Source organism: Ctenocephalides felis, unplaced genomic scaffold, assembly GCF_003426905.1.
Source record: "Ctenocephalides felis isolate EL2017-DRISC unplaced genomic scaffold, ASM342690v1 CF-g0.4_SCAFFOLD_00641, whole genome shotgun sequence".
Lineage (NCBI taxonomy): Eukaryota > Metazoa > Arthropoda > Insecta > Siphonaptera > Pulicidae > Ctenocephalides > Ctenocephalides felis.
This window is the reverse complement of record NW_020536795.1, coordinates 1-20,916: the sequence shown is the minus strand read 5'-3', so window position 1 is coordinate 20,916 and position 20,916 is coordinate 1. Positions and strand designations below refer to the sequence as shown.

The 20,916-nt window shown below is 30.1% G+C and overlaps 1 protein-coding gene and 1 non-coding gene across 2 annotated transcripts; one reads left to right on the top strand and one right to left on the bottom strand.

Moving 5' to 3' along the window:
* Positions 1-3,102: 3,102 nt before the first annotated feature.
* Positions 3,103-18,284, bottom strand: LOC113366945 (photoreceptor-specific nuclear receptor-like; the record flags this gene model as incomplete). The annotated part of the gene is made up of 4 exons (XM_026608589.1): positions 3,103-3,314; positions 6,172-6,292; positions 11,715-11,818; positions 18,074-18,284. Coding segments are annotated over 4 exons (648 nt in total), but the record flags the coding sequence as incomplete, so codon positions are not given.
* On the top strand, positions 11,505-11,576 carry Trnap-cgg. The gene has a single exon. It is a non-coding gene; the product is annotated as a tRNA-Pro (tRNA).
* Positions 18,285-20,916: the final 2,632 nt, after the last annotated feature.

Below are 20,916 nucleotides of genomic sequence, written 5' to 3'. Positions count from 1 at the left end.
GTATTTTCTTTCGTTGTTAGTTTTTTTTGTTGTGAGCACTGTTGTTTGGTTTACGAGACCTTAGTACAATTATTAAGTATGCGTTATTTAATTGTTTTATTAAATGTATTGTTAATTTTAAGTTAGATTCAACAGCTTTTTATATAGCCTTCATAAAAATGAACACGTAAGTGCGGTAAGATGGATTAACTAAAGCTTTACCCTAGCAAAGATGTGAACAATTAAAAATAGTAAAGAAAAAAGTAAATTAAGTAAAAAAAACTATTTTACAAAAGTTGAATAAATATTCCAACTCTGATGATTATTTATTATGAAATACCACATCAAGGTTATTTATAATATTATATACAAAAAAATGTATCTGTAAAATTTATATTTTGCATTGGTTGAATAATGTAGCTAGTAATGTAGCCTAGCAAAGATGTGAACAATAAAAAATAGTAAAGAAAAAAGTAAATTAGTGTAAAAAAACTATTTTACAAGAGTTAAAAAAATATTCCAACTCTGATGATTATTTATTATGAAATACTACATCAAGGTTATTTATAGTATTATACATGAAAAAATGTACCTGCAAAATTTATATTTTGCATTGGTTGAATAATGTAGCTATTATTTTGTAAAATCCATTTAAAATTAAAAATAAATGTGCGGCCTGTTAGCCCCTTCAAAAGACTCTAAAAGGGACCAGATTTTTTTTAAAAAACAGCAAAAATAACATATTTATAAATAAATGAAAACTAACATTGTTATAAAATAATGAAAAAGCTGGGAGTTTTACAGAACATAGTCAGATAGTTGTTTGTTTGAAATGTATTATTTGATGTGATATAATTGGTTTGGTTTTATACAATTGCTCAAAATCAAATTGGACCTATCGTCCAATACCGCCCTAGCCCATATATATATATATTATATATATATATATATATATATATATATATATATATATATATATATATATATATATATTTAAAATTAGTATTTCTGCTGCAACTATCTATCAAACATGATTAAGAATTAAGAGTTCAGAAAAATATTACTTGATACGCTTATCCTAATATTTTTTATTATTCTAATTTACTTAAGAAAAAATGTTCTTAATCAGTTCTTAAAATGATATTCTTAATCTGAATTGTTATATATGAAGAACGTTAATAAATCCACCCTAAATCATCCCCATTTCTAAAAGAGTATCTACTGCATACGATAAGCTCTCAGATTTGGGAGTGAAATGACGGATTAGGATCACATTTGAGAGATTGTTTTTGGTTTTATTTAACTGGGGATAGAAAAACTAAACAACTTGGTGCTGCTAACTTAAAACATACCTCATACGCCCACAAAAATGAGTATATTTTATTCACTGAGCGTACAATAAAGTAAGATCATTCTATCATTACGATTCAGATTTATTAAGTTTGTGAAAAGACGACCTAAATCTTTTCTTGCATTGTTTTTTTTCTATTACTTTTTTTTAACAAAATCAAAGCTGTAGCACTTTTTAACAAAATCAAAGCTGTAGCACTTTTTTTATTTTTGCAGTATATTAATGCTACTTAAAATTTTTAACTACTTTATATTACTCACTAACAAAAAATATTTAAGAAAACAACATGTTTTTAAAATATTATTAAATCTTTGATAACAAGATGTAAAAAAGTAATAATTGTGCATTAGTTGTGCATGGCATCGTGCCTTAAGATAAAGTGACCATATTTTTTCATATCAAAACCTGGAAGGTGATTTTTAGTTCTGCTAATCCGGAACGGGGAAGGGGTGTATACTAAAAAAATTAATAAGATTTTAAAATAACAAATACTATTTAAAAATGCAAAAAAAATCAGTCTTTTTTTTAAATCAAAGTTACTGACTAAGAACTTTATTATCAGATTATATGTTATATTTGTCTTATATTTGTTGGATCTATATTTTTCAGCTTTCAAATTAATTATTAAATTTTGTTCAATTTTTTTTTCATTTAAAAATAATTAGCACTTATTCCAGGCAGTAACAATTTTATTTTCATAATTTTTGTTAAATATCGTAAAATTTAAAATAAAAGGTCAAATTTCTAAATGTGAGAGGCTATTTTAACCCGCTTTTTTCATATAAAAAAATTAGCTGTACATAACATTTTCGGATATTTGTGTTTATGTATGTATGGATACAATTCTTCGTCCACGTCTTCGGGCGCACGGATCAACTGATTTGAATTGTTCAAAAAACATTCGATTCCTATTGATAGGGAGATGTGCTGATTAGTTTTTGGCAAAGGCAGGTCCAGCCATTCCGAAGATACGGGAGAAAGAAATCGACGTATTGAAGAGCGGAACCGTTTTGGAGATACCGAGCTAATTGAGCAAAAAATAGGAGAACAGGTTTTGAGAGAGCTAAGCATCCGATTTGATTGATTCAGAAAACTTTCTACTGGTTTGAATAAATGCTTTTGGAAAAAAAATTATTTCAAATTTTTTTTTCAAAAAAATATTTTTTTAAATTTTTTTTTGTATATCGAATATAATTCAGATTTTAATTTTAATTCTGGCTAAATTTCTAAAGCTCACTTATATACTTTAAATAAATAATAACAGCAATTTGCCTTAAAGCACGATTCCATACACAACTAGTTTATTTTTTTATAGGATTTTCGAAACCGCTGAGGCTGCCTTCCCAAAAATATAATCAGTTCTTCAATTCGTCATTACAAATAAATGATTTTTTGTCATTCAAATTAGACAAAGATTTTTTTACCCGGCAACTAATCTGTTATTAAAAAGAAAAAGAATATGTGTTGAGAAAAAATTAATACGTCTTCCATACGTTTCGAATATGAATAAAGAACGCAAAGAAACGCATGTTACTGTAAATTTAAAATTATTGTACCTATGTATTCTATATATTTAATGTGTCCAGACATCCTGAAGATGCAACGTACACACTACATAGTTCCAAAACGTCGACAATAAATCATATTTAAAAAAGCATATTGCTTTTTATTAATAATTTGGATTATTTGATCCAAGTAAAACACAATACATACAAATTCAAGACTCATCAATTCAAATTAAAATCGAATTATAATATATGAAATGAACTTACCGTCGGCGTCGAAATCAGCATTCGACGATCGCGTCGGCGGATTATCGAAAGCGTTCCGGGGAGGTGGCGTGGATGAGCTACCGGAGGATAGACTCGGCTCCGGAGCGAGCGACGCCCGCGTGCAATTTGCCGAGTACATCGCAGGCGACAATATACTCGTGGCGCTGTATCGGCCCGTCTGCAGGCTCATGCTGGCCAGGCTTGCAGGCGGTCTGTGGAAATGTTGTCTTTTATTTTTACCGGTAATATTAATAGTTTGTTGTAATTAATTCACATATATAAATATACACATACTATAATACAAGTAAAAAACGTAGCTCAGTGCCCCACTTGCACGCCAGAGATCCTCGGATCAAGTCCATATATAATATAATACTGAACGTAATGATGGTACAAATTATAATATGGAGATTGAATTTTATTACGGAAATTATTATCTTATTAATTCTTGTTTTTAAAGAAGGTTGCGAACTACGGTTGACTTTTTTGAAAAAAAAATTGACCTTTTTGAAAAATTTGTTTTTTTTAGACTTTGAAATATTTTGGAATTTGAAATATTAAACATTTTTTCAAAGCAATCCGGATACGCTTAGAAACAAAATATCGAAGCGCGCGTTGTAAACAAGATTTGTTCTTTTTATTAATATCTTCATATCGAATTATCCAATTATCACATATTTTATATTTTATAAATATCTATAAAGTATGTGATAATTGGATGTGCATATGTCTAATGATTATTTTTGTCCGCCAAATGGCATTGATTTTCACGTTTTTTATGCCTGCCTTCCCAAAAATTTCACCAGTAATTTCGTTAATACAAAGAAAATGTTTTTAAATCATTCAAATCGGATGCTCCGTTCTAACAAAAATTTAATTACTATTTTAGGCACTTTTTGTCCCGTATCTATGGAACGGCAGAACCTTCCTTTGCCAAACACTAATCAGCACGTCTCCTTATTAATAGGAATCGATAGCTTTTTGAATCATTCAAATTATTCGATCCGTGTTCTCAAAAACGTCGACAAAAAATTGTATCCGCACGTACATACATAGATACACACACATACATACATTCATTTTTTCTAAGGATTGTCAAAATATTCAGAAACCTTTGTAACGTAAAGATATATAAAAATTTTAATTTTTGATTTTTTGCGATTACTATAACTTACCTTACGGCAAGTTAAAAAATGTACCAATAAAATTTTTATTTGACATGGGTTGAACAATGTAGCTATGATTTCGTCAAATTCCTTTAAAATTGACAATAAGACATTGGATCTGTTTACCCCCTAGCAATCCCATTTTATTCCGCTTTCTTGTTGAGTTTAAAAATAAAATTAGGAAATAAAGAAATATCTATAAAAATTATGTGTAATAAATATAAATTTTAATAGATAAAAATAAAACATATAAACCGTAATTAGCAACAGCTATATAAATTCATTGCAATATTTGAATAACCTGTATTAATTAGGTATTAGTTACAATAAAAAGCCACATAGATAATTTTAACATTTTTGCTACGAGAATGTTTTCCGCATAAGTGACACTCCTGTACGAGTTCGTATTTGTTGCAGAACATATTTCAAGATTTTCCAATAATTTTCATTAAAAATGTAATTAATAATATAAAATTAAAATTCTAAAAAACTAAATATTACAATAACAAATTCGAATTTTTAATCATTTTCCAATCCAAATCTTGAAGCAATATTTTAAAACTTTACTCATCTATAATAATTAAGCACAATCAATACTAAACACATAGGTATAATATAATCGCCGTTCATTAAGATTTGTTCATTCAAAATGCGAATTTAACGACCTATAAAAATATAATTTTACCCAATAAGGTAAAAGTAAGAAAATATTTTTGTAATTGAATTTTATATAAAAAAATCGAGATAAATATTTTTTTAACTTTACGACGTCAATCAAAGGTAGTACAGCATTCAAGCAAAAAGCCATTAGAAGAAAACGATCGAATTATTTATTCAGATGATATTGTTTGCATTTCTGTGTCATCGTCTGGAACAATTAATCTATTTATTGATTCATTATGTCCTTGGACATGTACACATACACATATATTTATATATCCATATACATATAAATTTGAGTTTGTGTTATTCATTAAAAAACGATGGTAAAATCGACTTCAGGAATGTCATTGACCTATTTTAATCATGTCTGGCAAAATTTAAATACATTTTAATTAATGTGTATTGGAATATAATATAATGACTAATACATTATAAATATAATATGAGTAAGGTAAAGCGGGGCTTAAAGGTCCGCGAGTGAAAAGGTCCACCACCGAAATCTCAAAAAATAGTTATCAACTGAACCTTTACTTTGGCAAAGGTGTATAAAATAAAAAATAGCAAACATTTTTACTATTTGGCATTTTACTGAACGTAGAAAGATAGTTGTTTGTTTGACATGTGTTATTTGTTGGATATAATTGGTTTGGTTTTCTCAATATAATTGCTCAAAGTCAAATTGAACCTTTGTGCACCGCACTACCCTATATTAAATGAAATGTTGCTTGACAGTAGAAAATTGCAGGAAAATCCCATTTCAGAAGCAAATATTAAATAATTGAAACAAAAATAGAACTTCAAATCGGAATAAACTAGAGATACAAACAAAATAATAAATATTTTTGAATAAGTTCAATTTCTTTTAAAATATCTATTATTTTTTATTATGTATATTCAATCAGAAAACACTGAAAATTCATACAAAAATTGCGAAAATTATAAAAACAAACGATCTAAACGTATTATATTTTTCAGCAAATATTTAGATTTTTACTGAAAAATTTCTGAGTATTATTCTACAGATAAAGCAAAAATTTTATAATTTGTAAAACAAATAAAGTATTTTCATATTTCGCACTTTTTCGTTACATGACAAAAACAGGTTCAACATTTCCAAAAATTTAATAGGCCTTCCATGTTGTCAATATGAATTTTGAAGTGTTCAAATTGCTTAAGCTCTTAAAAGTATTACAGAAATACATAACGAATAAACAATTTTTAAGCATAAAGTTATACTTGCCCAAAAACGCCAACAGCAACCGCCGCCTCTCGCAAAACTCGTCCTTGTTCGCCGTGTAAATCGTGCAAAGCCTCTGGCCGAATTGTTGCTGTGTTCCGGGGCTGCCTTTCATTCTGTACAGCTAAAAAAAAAACGATTACGTTTATTATTAACTTCTGGGTAAAATCAGAACATGATATTTACAAAATATCAAAACCAAATAGTTTAATGACCTAGAGTCATCTGAATTATTAATGAGCACACTGACAAGCTTATTCAAAATAGGATTAAATATGCAAAATTTTATATTTACTTATTTCCAAGTCATTCGTCAATCATCATTATATTATAAAAACAATTTCTTTTCGTAAAAATAATAGTATGTATACAATTTGTTTGATTCCCAATTTACCGAATTGTTAAAATTAATTTTAATACAAAACCAATCTATTTCGATCTGCCCTATTTCTGTCAAATCAAATGAATGTTCGTGTCACAATAAAACAATCTTGATGTGCATGCATCTGATTAGAGAATATTAATGCTACGTTAAGCATTTATATCACGTCGAATTGATGTGATTTTAGTAAACAGCACACGCACCCCTGGCTTTTTGGATGAACCGTCGAAAAGAACATGTGCACGCGGTACAAAGAATAGCTTTGCGGATAAAAAAGACATCAAAGCAGTAAAGAGAGTTTTTCACAGCCGTTTGACGAACGCATTGGGTCGATTAAGAGGCGATGTGAACATTGTTTCGTGTCGGCGTTAAGAGAAAAAGAGGATTTAACAACGTCGGAGTCGCGCTCTCCCCATTTGCATGTGCGCTCATTAGCGCGCCCGTCGGCGACCACGCGGGCGGTGTGCATCGGTGCGAGAGCGTACGCGAGCGGTCGACCGACGGCGGGAGAACGACGCCGAGAGAGCGAAGGCTCACCTACACGACACCTACACCTACAGTTAGTGTTAGAACGAAATATCGAGTACTGAGTAAATATCGATACTTTGCGGTCGATACTCGATAGTGAGTACTTTTGGTATCGATTTTTTAGCTCGATATATTTGCCAATATCGATCTTTTACGTCGATAGTACTCAAAAAGAATCTACAGCGTAATCTATGAACCCCACTTATCGACCAACTATGAAAATCAACCATTTTGCCGAATGCAATGCAATAGTCTCTCTAGGTGGTCATAATTGTTCAGAGAAGTGTCAAAAAATGATCCCGAAGGGTCATTAGTCTCAGAATTTATTGCTCAAAAACCTAAAATGGATATGACCACACTAATAAATAAAGATGTTTATTTATTACTCTTTTGTAAAATGAAACGCCTTTTTAAAGTACCAAAATGTTTTATAAAAACATATTCAACAATCGAAGTATGATTATTTCAAATAATAATATTCATCAATTTCAATATATTAGTATTTTGCGTAAAAAAGAATCGAAATATAATTATTTCAAATAATAATATTCATCAATTTCAATATATTAGTATTTTGCGTAAAAAAGAATCAAAATATAATTATTTCAAATAATAATACTCATCGATTTCAATGCGTTTTATTATTTTTCTTTCTAAAAGTATGTGAATTGTAAGTTGAAGTAAAGTACTTGTAAATTAAAAATTAAATAAACAATTTAAAAAATAACAGAAGAGCAATATTTTCTTTGTGGTACGTGAATCTTAAAATGTCTCGTTTTCAGTTTGTGCACATTATGAACATATTTTAGGAATCGGATTTCAACTGACCTTTTCTGAATGAATGACAACAAAACTAAAGAATACTTTCTTCAGTATAGTGGGCAAAAAACTTTAAGAAAATAATAAATTAATTTGGTTCTTGTGGCAATTGTTTGCACTGAAAAATATTAAAAATATGATTGTGCTTAAAAATACTTAAAAAGTATTGCTTTTTGAACATAGTATCAGACTATTATATTGTTTTAATCAAAAATAATCAACTATTATAACTTGTCTTTTTTTGAAAAATTATAGAATTTGAAATTAGTATTGAAAAATTACTGTTAAAATTTTACAATATTGAAAATGATTCTGATTTAACACATCAGATTACAAGCAATAGAATTTATTCTAATATTGTGATATAATATTTAATGAGTTTTAGATCTTTCTTGCACTTATGTTTGATTTTTATGAAAAGTACTCAAAATTCTATATTGAGTACTATCGATACTTTCGCCACGATATTTTTTTGGCATCGATATTTTGATTAGATACTTTTCAAAGTACCCAATATCGATCTTTTGCCTCGATACTTCTAACACTACACCTACTAGCCGACAACGACGAACCGAGCATGAACCGAGCAGCGCGTGGCGGCACAGCGCGAGACGAAATAATGAATCGATTTGCATGATACATTTGCTATTATCTATCCCTTTGGGTTACATAAACGTCCGCGAGGAAACCACATTAATCGCAACAATGATTATTCAACACTACACATGCCAAACACCTTCCATAAAAACACAAATCTATGATCGAAGTCATCATCTTTCATCATCATATGTATGCTTTCTTTCAAATAACTACCCAAATGTAATTGGGACATTTAAATGCTTGTCGGTCTTTAGTTACTTCGATTTTGTAGATAAAATTGAATTTAATGTGTCACTTGATATCCATTTCATTTTACATTTAAATTTACATACAAATCATACTGGAAAAATTTTTGATAAAAAAATTAAACTAGTGGTGCAAATCGTGTTTAAGGCAAATTACTTCCCGTACCGTAATTTAAAATGTTTAAATACTTTAAATTTTGTTTGTAATTTGAACAAATAGATTTTTTCTCGAATATTTTTTTTTTTTGCAACTTTAATTTTTTTTTTAAGCGCTCGCGCTGCTTAGCCTTTTAAGTCATAGTTTAACGGTTAAACATTATAAATCTTGGTAGGGTAGGGCGGTGCATAGAGGCAATTGAGCAATCGAAATATCTCGAAAACTATTCACCGTTTGTTTAGGCATTATATGGCGAAAAGATAGAACTTTGGAAGAAATAAACATCCTGCGATCGCTAGTGGCCGCTGGACAAATGAGTGAGGCTCACGGGCGTTTTGTTTATTTTGAGATCAAAAAGTAAAAAAGTAATTCATCACGAGTTTTTGTCTGGTTTAGTCAAATGTAATTTATTTTTAATCAAGTAAATGTTATTCTTCCATATAATTATAGTACTTGTGGCGGACGTAGCCCAGAGGCAGCATGTCCGACTCACATGCCGGAGATCGCTGGTTCGACTCCTGGCGCTTCCAAATAATTGTTAATTTGTAGAATACAAGAAAAAATAGAAGTAAATAGGAAAAAGAAGAAGAGGTTTGGATGATGAGAAGAACATATTGAGAAAAAGAAGAACAATGAAAATTGAATGGAAGATTAGGATATAAGAAGAGATAAGTATATATATGATGAATGTATAAGAATACATATGTAAGAATTGTATAGAATATGATAAAGAATAAAATGAATAATGTATGTGGCTAAAATGCTGTGAAGCGGAGGCCAATAAAATTAAAAAAAAAAAAAAAAAAAATTATGGTACTTTTGATATGCACAGAGATTCTGGGTATAATTGTCACGGTTTTTTTTATAAACTCACTTTTATTTTGAAATTCCGAGTTGGGGTTAGTTGAGCATAGTTGCTAAACTTGTTCTGTCACTAAGACAATTACCATTAACTCCCAGAAATTAATTATTATTTTTAAGATTTAAGCTAAGTCTATGAGTATTAATATAAAGAAATAATGATTTTAAACAAAAATACTGAATATAATGGTAAAATAATTCCTAAGATACGATATTGTTTTGTTGATTCTACTTTTGATTAGTTATTCAAAGAAAATTACTATAAGCTTTGTTTTCTCTGTCAATAAAGACTATAAATATAGAACTGGTTATCAAAAACTAATTTTATTTCATCACTAATCGACATTGAACCTACGATTTCATTATAATTTCTTAGTGCTCAACTTGCCCTACTTATGGGGTACATTGAGCATACTTGACTTTTTGCATTTAAACAGCTGTAGTTTTTAAATTTTACTTATTGCCAAAAAATAGTATTAATACTTTTGTTAAGCGATAAACAACAAATCCATTAAGCCGTATAGCAATTTATTGAGACTTTTCATTGAGGAGCTACATCCGTTTAGGTAAAAAGTTGCTCAACTAGCCCCGCCCTACCTTACCAAATCAATAGAAAAGTAAACAAAATTTGTAATCAGAGAAATCTCTATAAAATATCGAATAATTTAATAGTATGTGTCTAATGATCATTTTTGAATACTAAAGGGGTTATTCTTAACTTTTTTTGTTATATCTCTAAAACTGCTAAACCTGTCTTCCCAAAATTATCATCAATTTATTAATACAAGTGAAATGCTTTTTATATGATTCAAACCAGAGACTCTGTTCTCTAAAAAACTTAACTGCCACTTTTGCACTTTTTGTCCCGTATCATCAAACCCGCTTTGCCAAAAACCAATCAACCCAATTCAATTCACGTCAATAAAAATCGATGTTTCATGAATCATCACACAAATCGGTTGATCCGTGCTTTCAAAATCGTTGACGAAAAATTGTATCCGCACATACATCATCTATTTTTCTAAGCTATGACACAATGTTCAGAAACTTATGAAAAATAATTTTTGATTTTTTTGCGATTACTGTGACATACTCTACGAAAAGTTAAATATAATGTTTGGATTGGTCATTGTCAAGTAATAATAAATAAATAACATTAATAAATTGACCATAATAATATGTAATTTAGTTAAAGCTCAAAAAATACTCTCATCTATTGGATTTTATTACCAATTACTTCATTTAATAACATGCGTAGCAGATTTCAAAATTTATATTTACACAAGTGGATCGCAAAAGATATTGATGCATTTTTGCTCATGCATCATCACGGTATTTAGTTATTTATAGAAATCAGTAATTTTTCATAAAGTGCATTTTCATTAATTCATTATTTAAACAAAGTATAGACGGCGCAGTAATATTATCAATTATTGATCCCAATATAAAATTACATTACATTTAATTAAATTATTTTCGTAGAGAATTACTATCATTGTGAAAAAATATTAAATTGGCGGTATACGGCATCAATAAAATTTATTGTAAAAATGAAAAAAATATAAAAATAATAATTATTATTATAATAATTAAATAGTAATTAAAATTTGTAGAATAATTTTCCAGAACATCCTATACAAAATTTTAAGCAGCTCTTCGTAAAAAAATTAAGAACTAGCAATTTTTTATTAATTTTATTGTTCGGTGAAATATAATAATCGGTCTATTTAATTGTATGAATACCGGCTCGTTGGTCTAGGGGTATGATTCTCGCTTCGGGTGCGAGAGGTCCCGGGTTCAATTCCCGGACGAGCCCAACCAATATTTTTTAATACTATTACTAGACCAAATTAATTTAATAAAATGCATACTACTAACATATAAATTATTGCAATTTTTATAATAGAATTCATAAAGATTTTATAATTTAATAATTTTAGACAACAAAACTTACCGTCTTTATTCATCCCACAGGTTAAGCACTTTTTAAGTCTACATGCCTGACATTGATTTCTGTGAGCTTTATCAACAATACAACGTCCAGTACCAGCTTGACATCTGAAATTAAAATACAATAAAATATTTTTACATAATAATTTTATACTGACATATAAATACTAAAAATATTTAGTAAGTCGCAAAAATATTAATTAATTTTTTCAGTTTTTACTCATATGAATCTTATATGATCAAGATTTGACCAGCCTATTTTTTAACCAAGGGGGTAGGAGATAATATATGTTTTCTTATGTAAATAGATTGATTATTTATAAGCAGTACAATATAGCGAAAGGAATGAGAGTAATAAGATGCAGTATTGAGTTTTGGATATTTATCACAAATTAAATAGTAGTTTTAATCACTTTTTATGATGACAGGATAAATCAATTACAGTCCACAAATTAAACCACCTGAACCCCACCATTGCACACGCAAATTAGAAATCAATGAACAGAATATATGGACGTTTCTTAATTGTGATAAAAGGCTTCTAGTATATTGAGAAAATTAATGCCATATTTATGAGATATCGTAAGATTTGTTATCACTGCTCTTTTCTGTTATGTGGGTACTGTTCTGTATTCTTGAAAATCCAATTTACTTCTATAAAGCCGAAAATAACAAAGATATACGTAACACGTAAAATATGTAAAACATAATTCAGCTGAAAAATATAAAGATTTTGTATAATGGCAATGTTTGCTTGCTTAAACAATTTTAGAAGCTATGGTAATAGCTAGAATAAAATTTCGATATACTCTGATCAAATATAGAAGTAAGGTTGGGTTTAACAAACTGTTTTGTTTCATTTGAACTACAATCAGAATAACGTATTTTGATTTTTTCTGATCTTAACCTAGATATTTTTCCTGAAAGGGCAACTCAGCGATCAACCACCCTTCCTTTTATATGCAGAATGAATATATTATATATGTATATCTAATAGTGCTGTAGTATATATTTACATGCTGCTATGCCCAAAATCTTTCACTTAAGATCATAGTTGAGAACTATAACCTCATGTGGAAATTTGAAATCATTCTACCTCACACCAAGCTTGGCCCAGGTTGGGATCGAACCCGAGACTAGTTTGTACAATTGTAAAAACACGATTCAAGTCACTACCGATACATTTACATTTTATGGCAGTGATTACTACATCTTCAAATTAAAACCCATATTTAAGTTAAATGAATTGTTTCACTTTTGGTGTTTATAGTAGCGAAGAAAAGCTTGTTGTACTAGTTTTGAGATCCAATAATTAAATTTATACTAAATAAGAATGAATCGATGCTGTAACTCTTCCTCATGCAAGATGATCAAAGAACTGTCCAAGAGAAGCATAGTTCTATTGACATACATATTTAATAAAATACATAGAACAATATATTGGCTGAAATGTTTTGAAATTTTTGAAATTGTTATGATCCTTAAACCAGGAAAATCACCTACTGAAGCTACATCGTACAGACCAAACAGTCTAATGCCCTTTCAAAAACAATGGAGAAAATAATTCTAAGCAGAATAAACAAAAAGCTTTCAATAATTCCCGACTACCAGTTTGGCTTTAGACCTTAACAAAATAGACAAACAAATTTCGTGAACTCCACTCGCGTGAATTGGAAGAAGCACTAAGATGTCATATGAGAACAAGATCCTCATATAAAAGCAGTAATAGTATCAATGTGGACATACGGTATCGAGCTGTGGGTGGGCATGTGCGAGCACGGCCAATATAGAAACCACCCAAAAAGCACAACTAAAATATTTCGAGCCATAGTAAACGCTCCCCAGTATGTCCCCAACGACACAATTCACTGAGATCTAAACATCAAATATGTACAAAAGGTGATCAAGGATAAAGCTTGAAATATCACCAAAAGAGCAAATACCGTCCAAACACACTAATAAAAGATGTGGAAAAACAAGTTACCATCAGAAGAGTGAAATAAAAGTGGCCGCAAAATCTAATAAATTGACAAGCAATATATTTATATAAGGAAATTCTTCAGTGGGGGAATTTCTAAGCGACATGTACCCAACAGCAAATAACTTTATTGAACCAAAGGTTCAGATTTGTTATGAGAAATAAATGAGAAAAAAAACTCTTTCTTTACCAAATGAAGTAAAAATAATACCATAGCTATTGGTCATTATTTTACAATCAAATTCTAGAAAAAGTGCGTTATATCATCTTACTTCGTGCTGAAGAAATTCATTCTGATCATAAGTTAAAGATGTGTTTGTTGTTCAACAAAAATATCTAACATGTAACAAAGTTTGTAGAACTTGCAGAAAGTCTGCCATACAGCTGTGTAAAAAGCAACACAATAAATTGGGGTATGCTATCGAATTAAAGATTTTATTATATTTTGTGACAATCACAATCTCAATTTTCCCAAAGTGACATGTATTTCATCTTTTATTTCGTGTGCGACATTTAAGCCGCGTTATATGTCCTTACGTCTCGCCGCGTGATATATACGGTGCGGTTGAGCCCTAATACATATTCTCGCATGAAAATATTAAAATAAAAACATCTCTTAAACTTTTTCAATCACCATCAATAAACATCAGAGATGTCATGACGACACCATTGAGACAAGAGCCAGAATTGCTTGATCCTCATCTTGCACCTGTGACTCCCATATATTTTCGCAATTCCCGCAGGGGACGCCCAACATACTCCTATCAACTATGGATTGTCTATACGAACGGTTTTATCTTTATGATCTTGGGATATTGTACACAGAATATGGTACATAAACCTATTTTATAACATGCACATACACACAAATTTATGATATATATAATATTATATATATATATATAATATATATATATATATATATATATATGGGTGTGTGTGTATGTGTATGTATATTTATGCAACATCTTAAATTTGCTGTGGGTAATAGATATTGGAGGATAATAAATAAAAGATGTTTGTTTGTCCTGTTAATTTTGTTACATAGTTTTTAAGTATTATAGTTATTTTCCACTGAATGAAGATTAGGATCTCAACCCATAAAATAAAGATCTTATAAGTTTATTGGAAATCCATACGTTTCTTTGTATGAATGTACTTGAATTCAAACATCATTTATTTAATCGTATTCTTAAAAAAATATTATTTTGCTTTTGAAATTTCAGTTGTTTTTTGGAAATCTATTCTTCTCAGCTTACGATTAACGACACGATATTCATTTATGTTGCATATAATAATACCATTAAATAATACAATTACATTTAATAAAAATAATAAACTAGCTGTAAGTGGAATTCTGTCTTGAGGCAATTATGGCATCGTGCCTTAAGGCAAATTGCTGGAACTTCCCGTACCGTAACGAAATGTTTGTGGAATACTGAATGTTTTCTAATAGATTATTATAAATATTGTAAAATTGTCTAATATTTATAAGAATTATGTAAACTGAATTGCAGAGTTGAAATTATTTGTAAAGTATATTAGTACTATAGTCAGAATTAAAAATAAAATCTAAAATATTTTCGATATACAAAATACTTAAAAAAAAAAAAAAAAAAAAAATTGAACAAAATTTTTTTTTCCTAAATCAATTATTTCGTTAAGACAAGCAGAAAGTTCTTTGAATCATTTAAATCGGACGCTTAGTTCTCTCAAAAATTGCCATTTTCTACATATTTAGCTCCGTATCTTCAAAATGGCTGGGTCTGCCTTTGCCAAAAACTAATAAACACTTCTCCCAATCATTACTAATTGAATGTTTTTTAGATCATTCAAATCGGATACTCCGTTCTCTCAAAAACTCGATTTCTATTTTCTGCACTCTTTGCTCCGTATCTCCGAAACGGCTGGACCTGCCTTTGCCAAAAACTAATCAGCTCTTTTCCCTATCAATAGGAATCGAATGTTTTTTGAACCATTCAAATCGGTTAATCCGTACGCCCGAAAACGTGGGCGAAAATTTGTATCCATACATACATACACACTTACACACACACAACCACACACACCACACACATCCATTTTTTCTGAGGTATGCCAAAACGTTCAGAAACCTTCAAAACGTCGAGAAATGTAAAAATTTCAATTCCGATTTCGGCCCATTACAATAACTTACCCTACGGGAAGTTAATAATTATAATTTATTATTCTTGTCGATAGTTTTTGTCGATGATGATGATGCATCGATAATGTGGTCGACTGCAATTATACCCTAAATTGTTGTGTAAATTATTTCAAACTAGAGAGTTCTGATGACCGATTAAAATCTAATTTATAACATATAATAATATCTCGTCTGATCGTTCATACAATATATAACAATGAAGATTGAATGAAACCGCTTTTGTGAAGTACCCGTTTAATCCATTGTCGACTGAATGCGATTGCTTCCAGTAAAAACGAATCAAATAGAAAACATGACTTAACCGCGTTAATCTTCCACGTTTCGTGGATGCAGAAAATGATATGGGGTAAATCATAAAGGACACAAAACTGAAAATCGCTTTATCCTGTCGCAGCAGCAACATGTGCTGCATGAAGACGCATCTTTTCAGTACGGGATTACATATAATTGAGTACGCCTCGATCAAACAGATGCCCCCGGCACGCGCTGACCCCGGACAGATGGCCGAGAGCGGCCAAGGAGCGCGGATCGTAATTATAAGTACCTCAGGACAGATTGACCTCTTGCACTAGCAAAGATAAACAAAACTAGATGTAAGTGGAATTCTGTCTTAAGGCAATTAGGGCATCGTGCCTTAAGGCAAATTGCTGGAACTTTCCGTACCAAAAATAATTATTTTTTTAAAAACGATTAGCATTTTTGAAAAAACATTACTTCGAAAAAATAAGATTTTTGAGAAACTATAAATTGGACAGAAAATTACTTTTTTTTATTTGGAAAAAAATGTTTTCTTTATTTTGACATATTTTAGAAGATCTGAACTGTTTTTCAAAGCAATCGTACTACTTTAACTGCATAGAGACAAAATATAAAGCGCGTAAGCGCCGCGTTGCTGTCTAACGGGAAAACATTGGTACGGAACGCATAGGAATGTAAACAAAATTTATACTTATTGTTAAAATCTCTATAAAATATCTGATAATTTGATGTGCATATCTCTAATGATCATTTTTGACCGCCAAATAGCATTTTTTTTTACTTTTTTTGTTAGATCTCCGAAACCGCTAGACCTGCCCTTATGAAAATTTGATTAATTTTTCATCTTGTCAATACAAGTAAAATAATAGGTTCGTTATTTAAGCAATGCAAAATATAAATTTTATGGGTACATTTTTTACAAGGATAGCATATATATAACCTTATTGATTTGGTATTTTGTCAGAAATGTTCATTAGCAGAGTTGGAATAACTATTTATTTAATTTATTTCTTGTAAAATTGCTTTTTTTAACTTAATTTACTTTTTAGCTGCTACTTTTTACTGTTCATTTTTATTGTTCCTAATCTTTTATAAAGGTTATATAAAAAAACTGTTTAATCTAACATAAAATTAACAATACATTTTATAAAATAATTAAATAATGTATACTTAAGAATAATATTAAGGTCTCAACTAAACGACAGCGCTCACAACCAAAAAAAACTAACAATGAGAGAAAATACTTTTGTTATGGATTTTCAAACATTGCCCTTTATCTCCTGATAGCGACGTCGTAAGAATCAAGGTGATGGTTAGTTATACATCTATTTCCCTCTACTTTCAAATATTGTTGATAAAAAATTCACAATTTTACTTGTTTTTAGAATATTGGTGATGGACTTTTTTGACCGTGGATCTTCAAGCAGCGGTCTACGACTTTAAATATGTGATACTAAATTTTAGTAAGATTAGAAGTTAATAAAAAAAACAAATCGAGCATATAAGAATACATAACACAAGAAAGTTTGGAAACCTATGATTTAAAGAAACGTCCTAAATTATTGTAGTACACACTTGTTTATATTTGTTTATCTATAAATACATACTGCAAAATGTGGTTGAAATATAAGAATTCACTAAAGTTTGGAATAATATGCGGCGCTTTAAAAAAATACACCTTTTATGTATTAGGTGCGTGTTCGTTTTTCGTTAAAAAATGTGACACATTTAAACTACTAATTGCCTTACAGTAACTCAGTAACTTATACACGGTTACAATTAAAATATTGTTTTGTTATTAATTAAGTTGATTATCTACACATGCCGGGAAGTGTATGCCACTTGCCTTAAGGCAAATTGCACTTACACTTTGTTATATTATCATTATCAATGTCTCGTGTAATGTGTTTTTAATTCATAATGATAATTAATATAACAATACCTGTAAATTAATTTCCGTCGCACTGATCGTTTAAAAAATCCGGAGCATCCGTTGCAGGCGAGAATTCCATAGTGCTTCCCGGAGCTGGTGTCTCCGCACACGACACAGACGAGTCCGAGCACCGTGTGCTTCCTTGGACCGAGGTTGCCCTCCCAACGACCCACGCTGGTCACCGGTGAGTAACACGACGGAGACTCCATTTGGCGCGATTCTGGAAATTATTTCAAATATAATTATAAATTCAAATGATTAAAATCAGTGTTATGCTTAATTATTAAATATGATGTTAATTAAATGTTTTTTTAAATGAATTATGTCATTGTTATCGCTCATGTGAGTATAGTATTTGCTAACATGTGAAGAAGTTAGAAATAAAACTGATACAAGCTTTTCATTATAGTTCATTTAGTGGCGAGCGTAGCTCACTTAGTAGCGTATTCGATTCACACGACAGGGATCTTTGGATCGAATCCTGTTATTGACTTAGAATTTAAGTATATATATACATATAGTTAATTTCAAATTGAATGTGAAACTAGTAGGGCGCATGACATCGTGCCTTAAGGCACATTGCTGGAACTTCCGTACCAAACATTATTATTTTTTCAAAAACGATTAACATTTTTGAAAAAAAATTACTTCGAAGAAATTAGATTTTTGAGAAATTATAAATTTGACAAAAAATTACTTTTTAATCATAAACATTGGTACGGAACCCATAGGAATGTAAACAAAATTTATACTTATTGTTAAAATCTCTATAAAATATCTGATAATTTGATGTGGATATGTTTAACGATCATTTTTGACCGCCAAATGGCATCTTTTTTACTTTTTCCATTAGATCTCCGAAACCGCTAAACCTGCCTTCATGAAAATTTGATCAATTCTGCATCTTATTAATACAAGTAAAATGTTTTTTGAATTATTAAAATCGGACGCTTTGTTCTCTTAAAAACTGAGTTACCGTTTTTGGCACTTTTTGCCCCGTATCTTCGGAACGGCTAGACCTGCCTCCGCCAAAACCTAATCAGCACGTCTCCTTATCAATACGAATCGAATGTTTTTTAAATTATTTAAATCGGTTGATCGGTGTTCCCGAAATCGTCGACGAAAATTTGTATCCGCACACACACACGCGCATACACACACACGCACACACACACACACATACACACACATATATTTTTTATAAGGTATGCCAAAATATTCAGAAACCTTTGAAACGTCGAGAAATGCAAAAATTTTCATTTTCGATTTTTTTGCGATTACTATAACTTACCCTACGGGAAATTAACTAGACCTGAATTTTCAAGTTTGACAATTTTCATTCAAAGCTTATAAAAGTACATACTAGAATCCGAATCGCATAACAAATTTTATAAAATAATTTAATTCAATACAAAGTGGATTTGCGACTGCAGGGAACAATCTCTTGGTACTTTCCGCTGTAGCGAAACAATTTCAATCTCTAATCTAGAACTCATGGCAAAAATGGAATACTTTAACTGTTCCGTTGGGGGATTCTTAAATTTACATAATATGTATAATCAATAAGTAATTGCACTCGACCCCTGCTTGAATTGCAAGCAAACAGATTTGGTTATCGCTTTAAATAAATTGATACTAGTTATGCAAAATTTGCCATCGAGGGCACTTGCTCGGAATTAAAACATAGGCGAACGGACCGTGGGGACGGAACGAGGTGTCGTAAGTAAATTACGTCAATCCGTCGGCAGTCGGCACATACTGATTACACTGAAATCAATCGACATTAGTGCGCCGTACTATCAGCTGTAGGGAGACTGGGTACGGTAGTGACAGTCATCATAACAACTAAACTATACCGATTTTGAGATAGGGTCCAGAGAGAGAAAGATGCAGTGTGCTTGGTTGAACAAGTTTCATCATTGCTTTAGTTAGTGCCTTACATTAACATGATCCGTAGATTGCATTACTTTTATAGAGTCAAAGGTAATTTTTTATGTTCGATTCTTTTATTAATAACTGTTTATTATATACAGATACATCACTTGTTATTTTCTGGAAGTTGAACATTAATAATTATTACCACTTAATAGATAATAATAATAGATATATTAGATAATTTATTCAGGTCTAATGTATGTGACTGTGACTGTATGTATGACTTTTATCCTGACGATAAAGCCGTTAGAAACCATTTCCTGTTTATATTTTTATGCTTAACCGTCCACACTCCCAGGGACGGTTTGTAATACTCATCCTTTGTTGTATATTAAGTTTTTTACTAATCCATCGTATTAAAGACAATATTTCAGTATTGTCACATAGACAAATGCTCAATTACTATTTAATTTACTTTTCTCCCAGCTAACTGGTAAATAATAAAATTATGGCAGATCAAAAAAGAAAGTGGCACAACCGTGCCCAGTCTCCCCTATACTGGTCAATCACAGTTAACTGGTTAAAGCAATTACATACTAATACTATTCTAGTGAGGTTAGTATTAATATTATATAAAAAACTGTAAGAAAAGCTTACAACTATATAATAGTTGTTAAGCACATCATAAATATTTAATAATAGATGAAAATTTACTCAATTCTGATCTTAATATAAGACATCATAAATTTTAAATAGAAATTTTTTACAGATCTCAATCATTAACCAAATGATTAGAGATATTATAGTGAAAAATGTATAAAAGATAATTCGACAAAGTCCCTGCATATAAAACAAATACATAACAATTTTACCATAAGTCTAAAATTTTTAATAGTTCTGAAGTAATTACAACAGTTTATAATCTTGTATTTATATACTTAGGAGATATCCTTAAGTAAGCAACAGTTATCAAATTT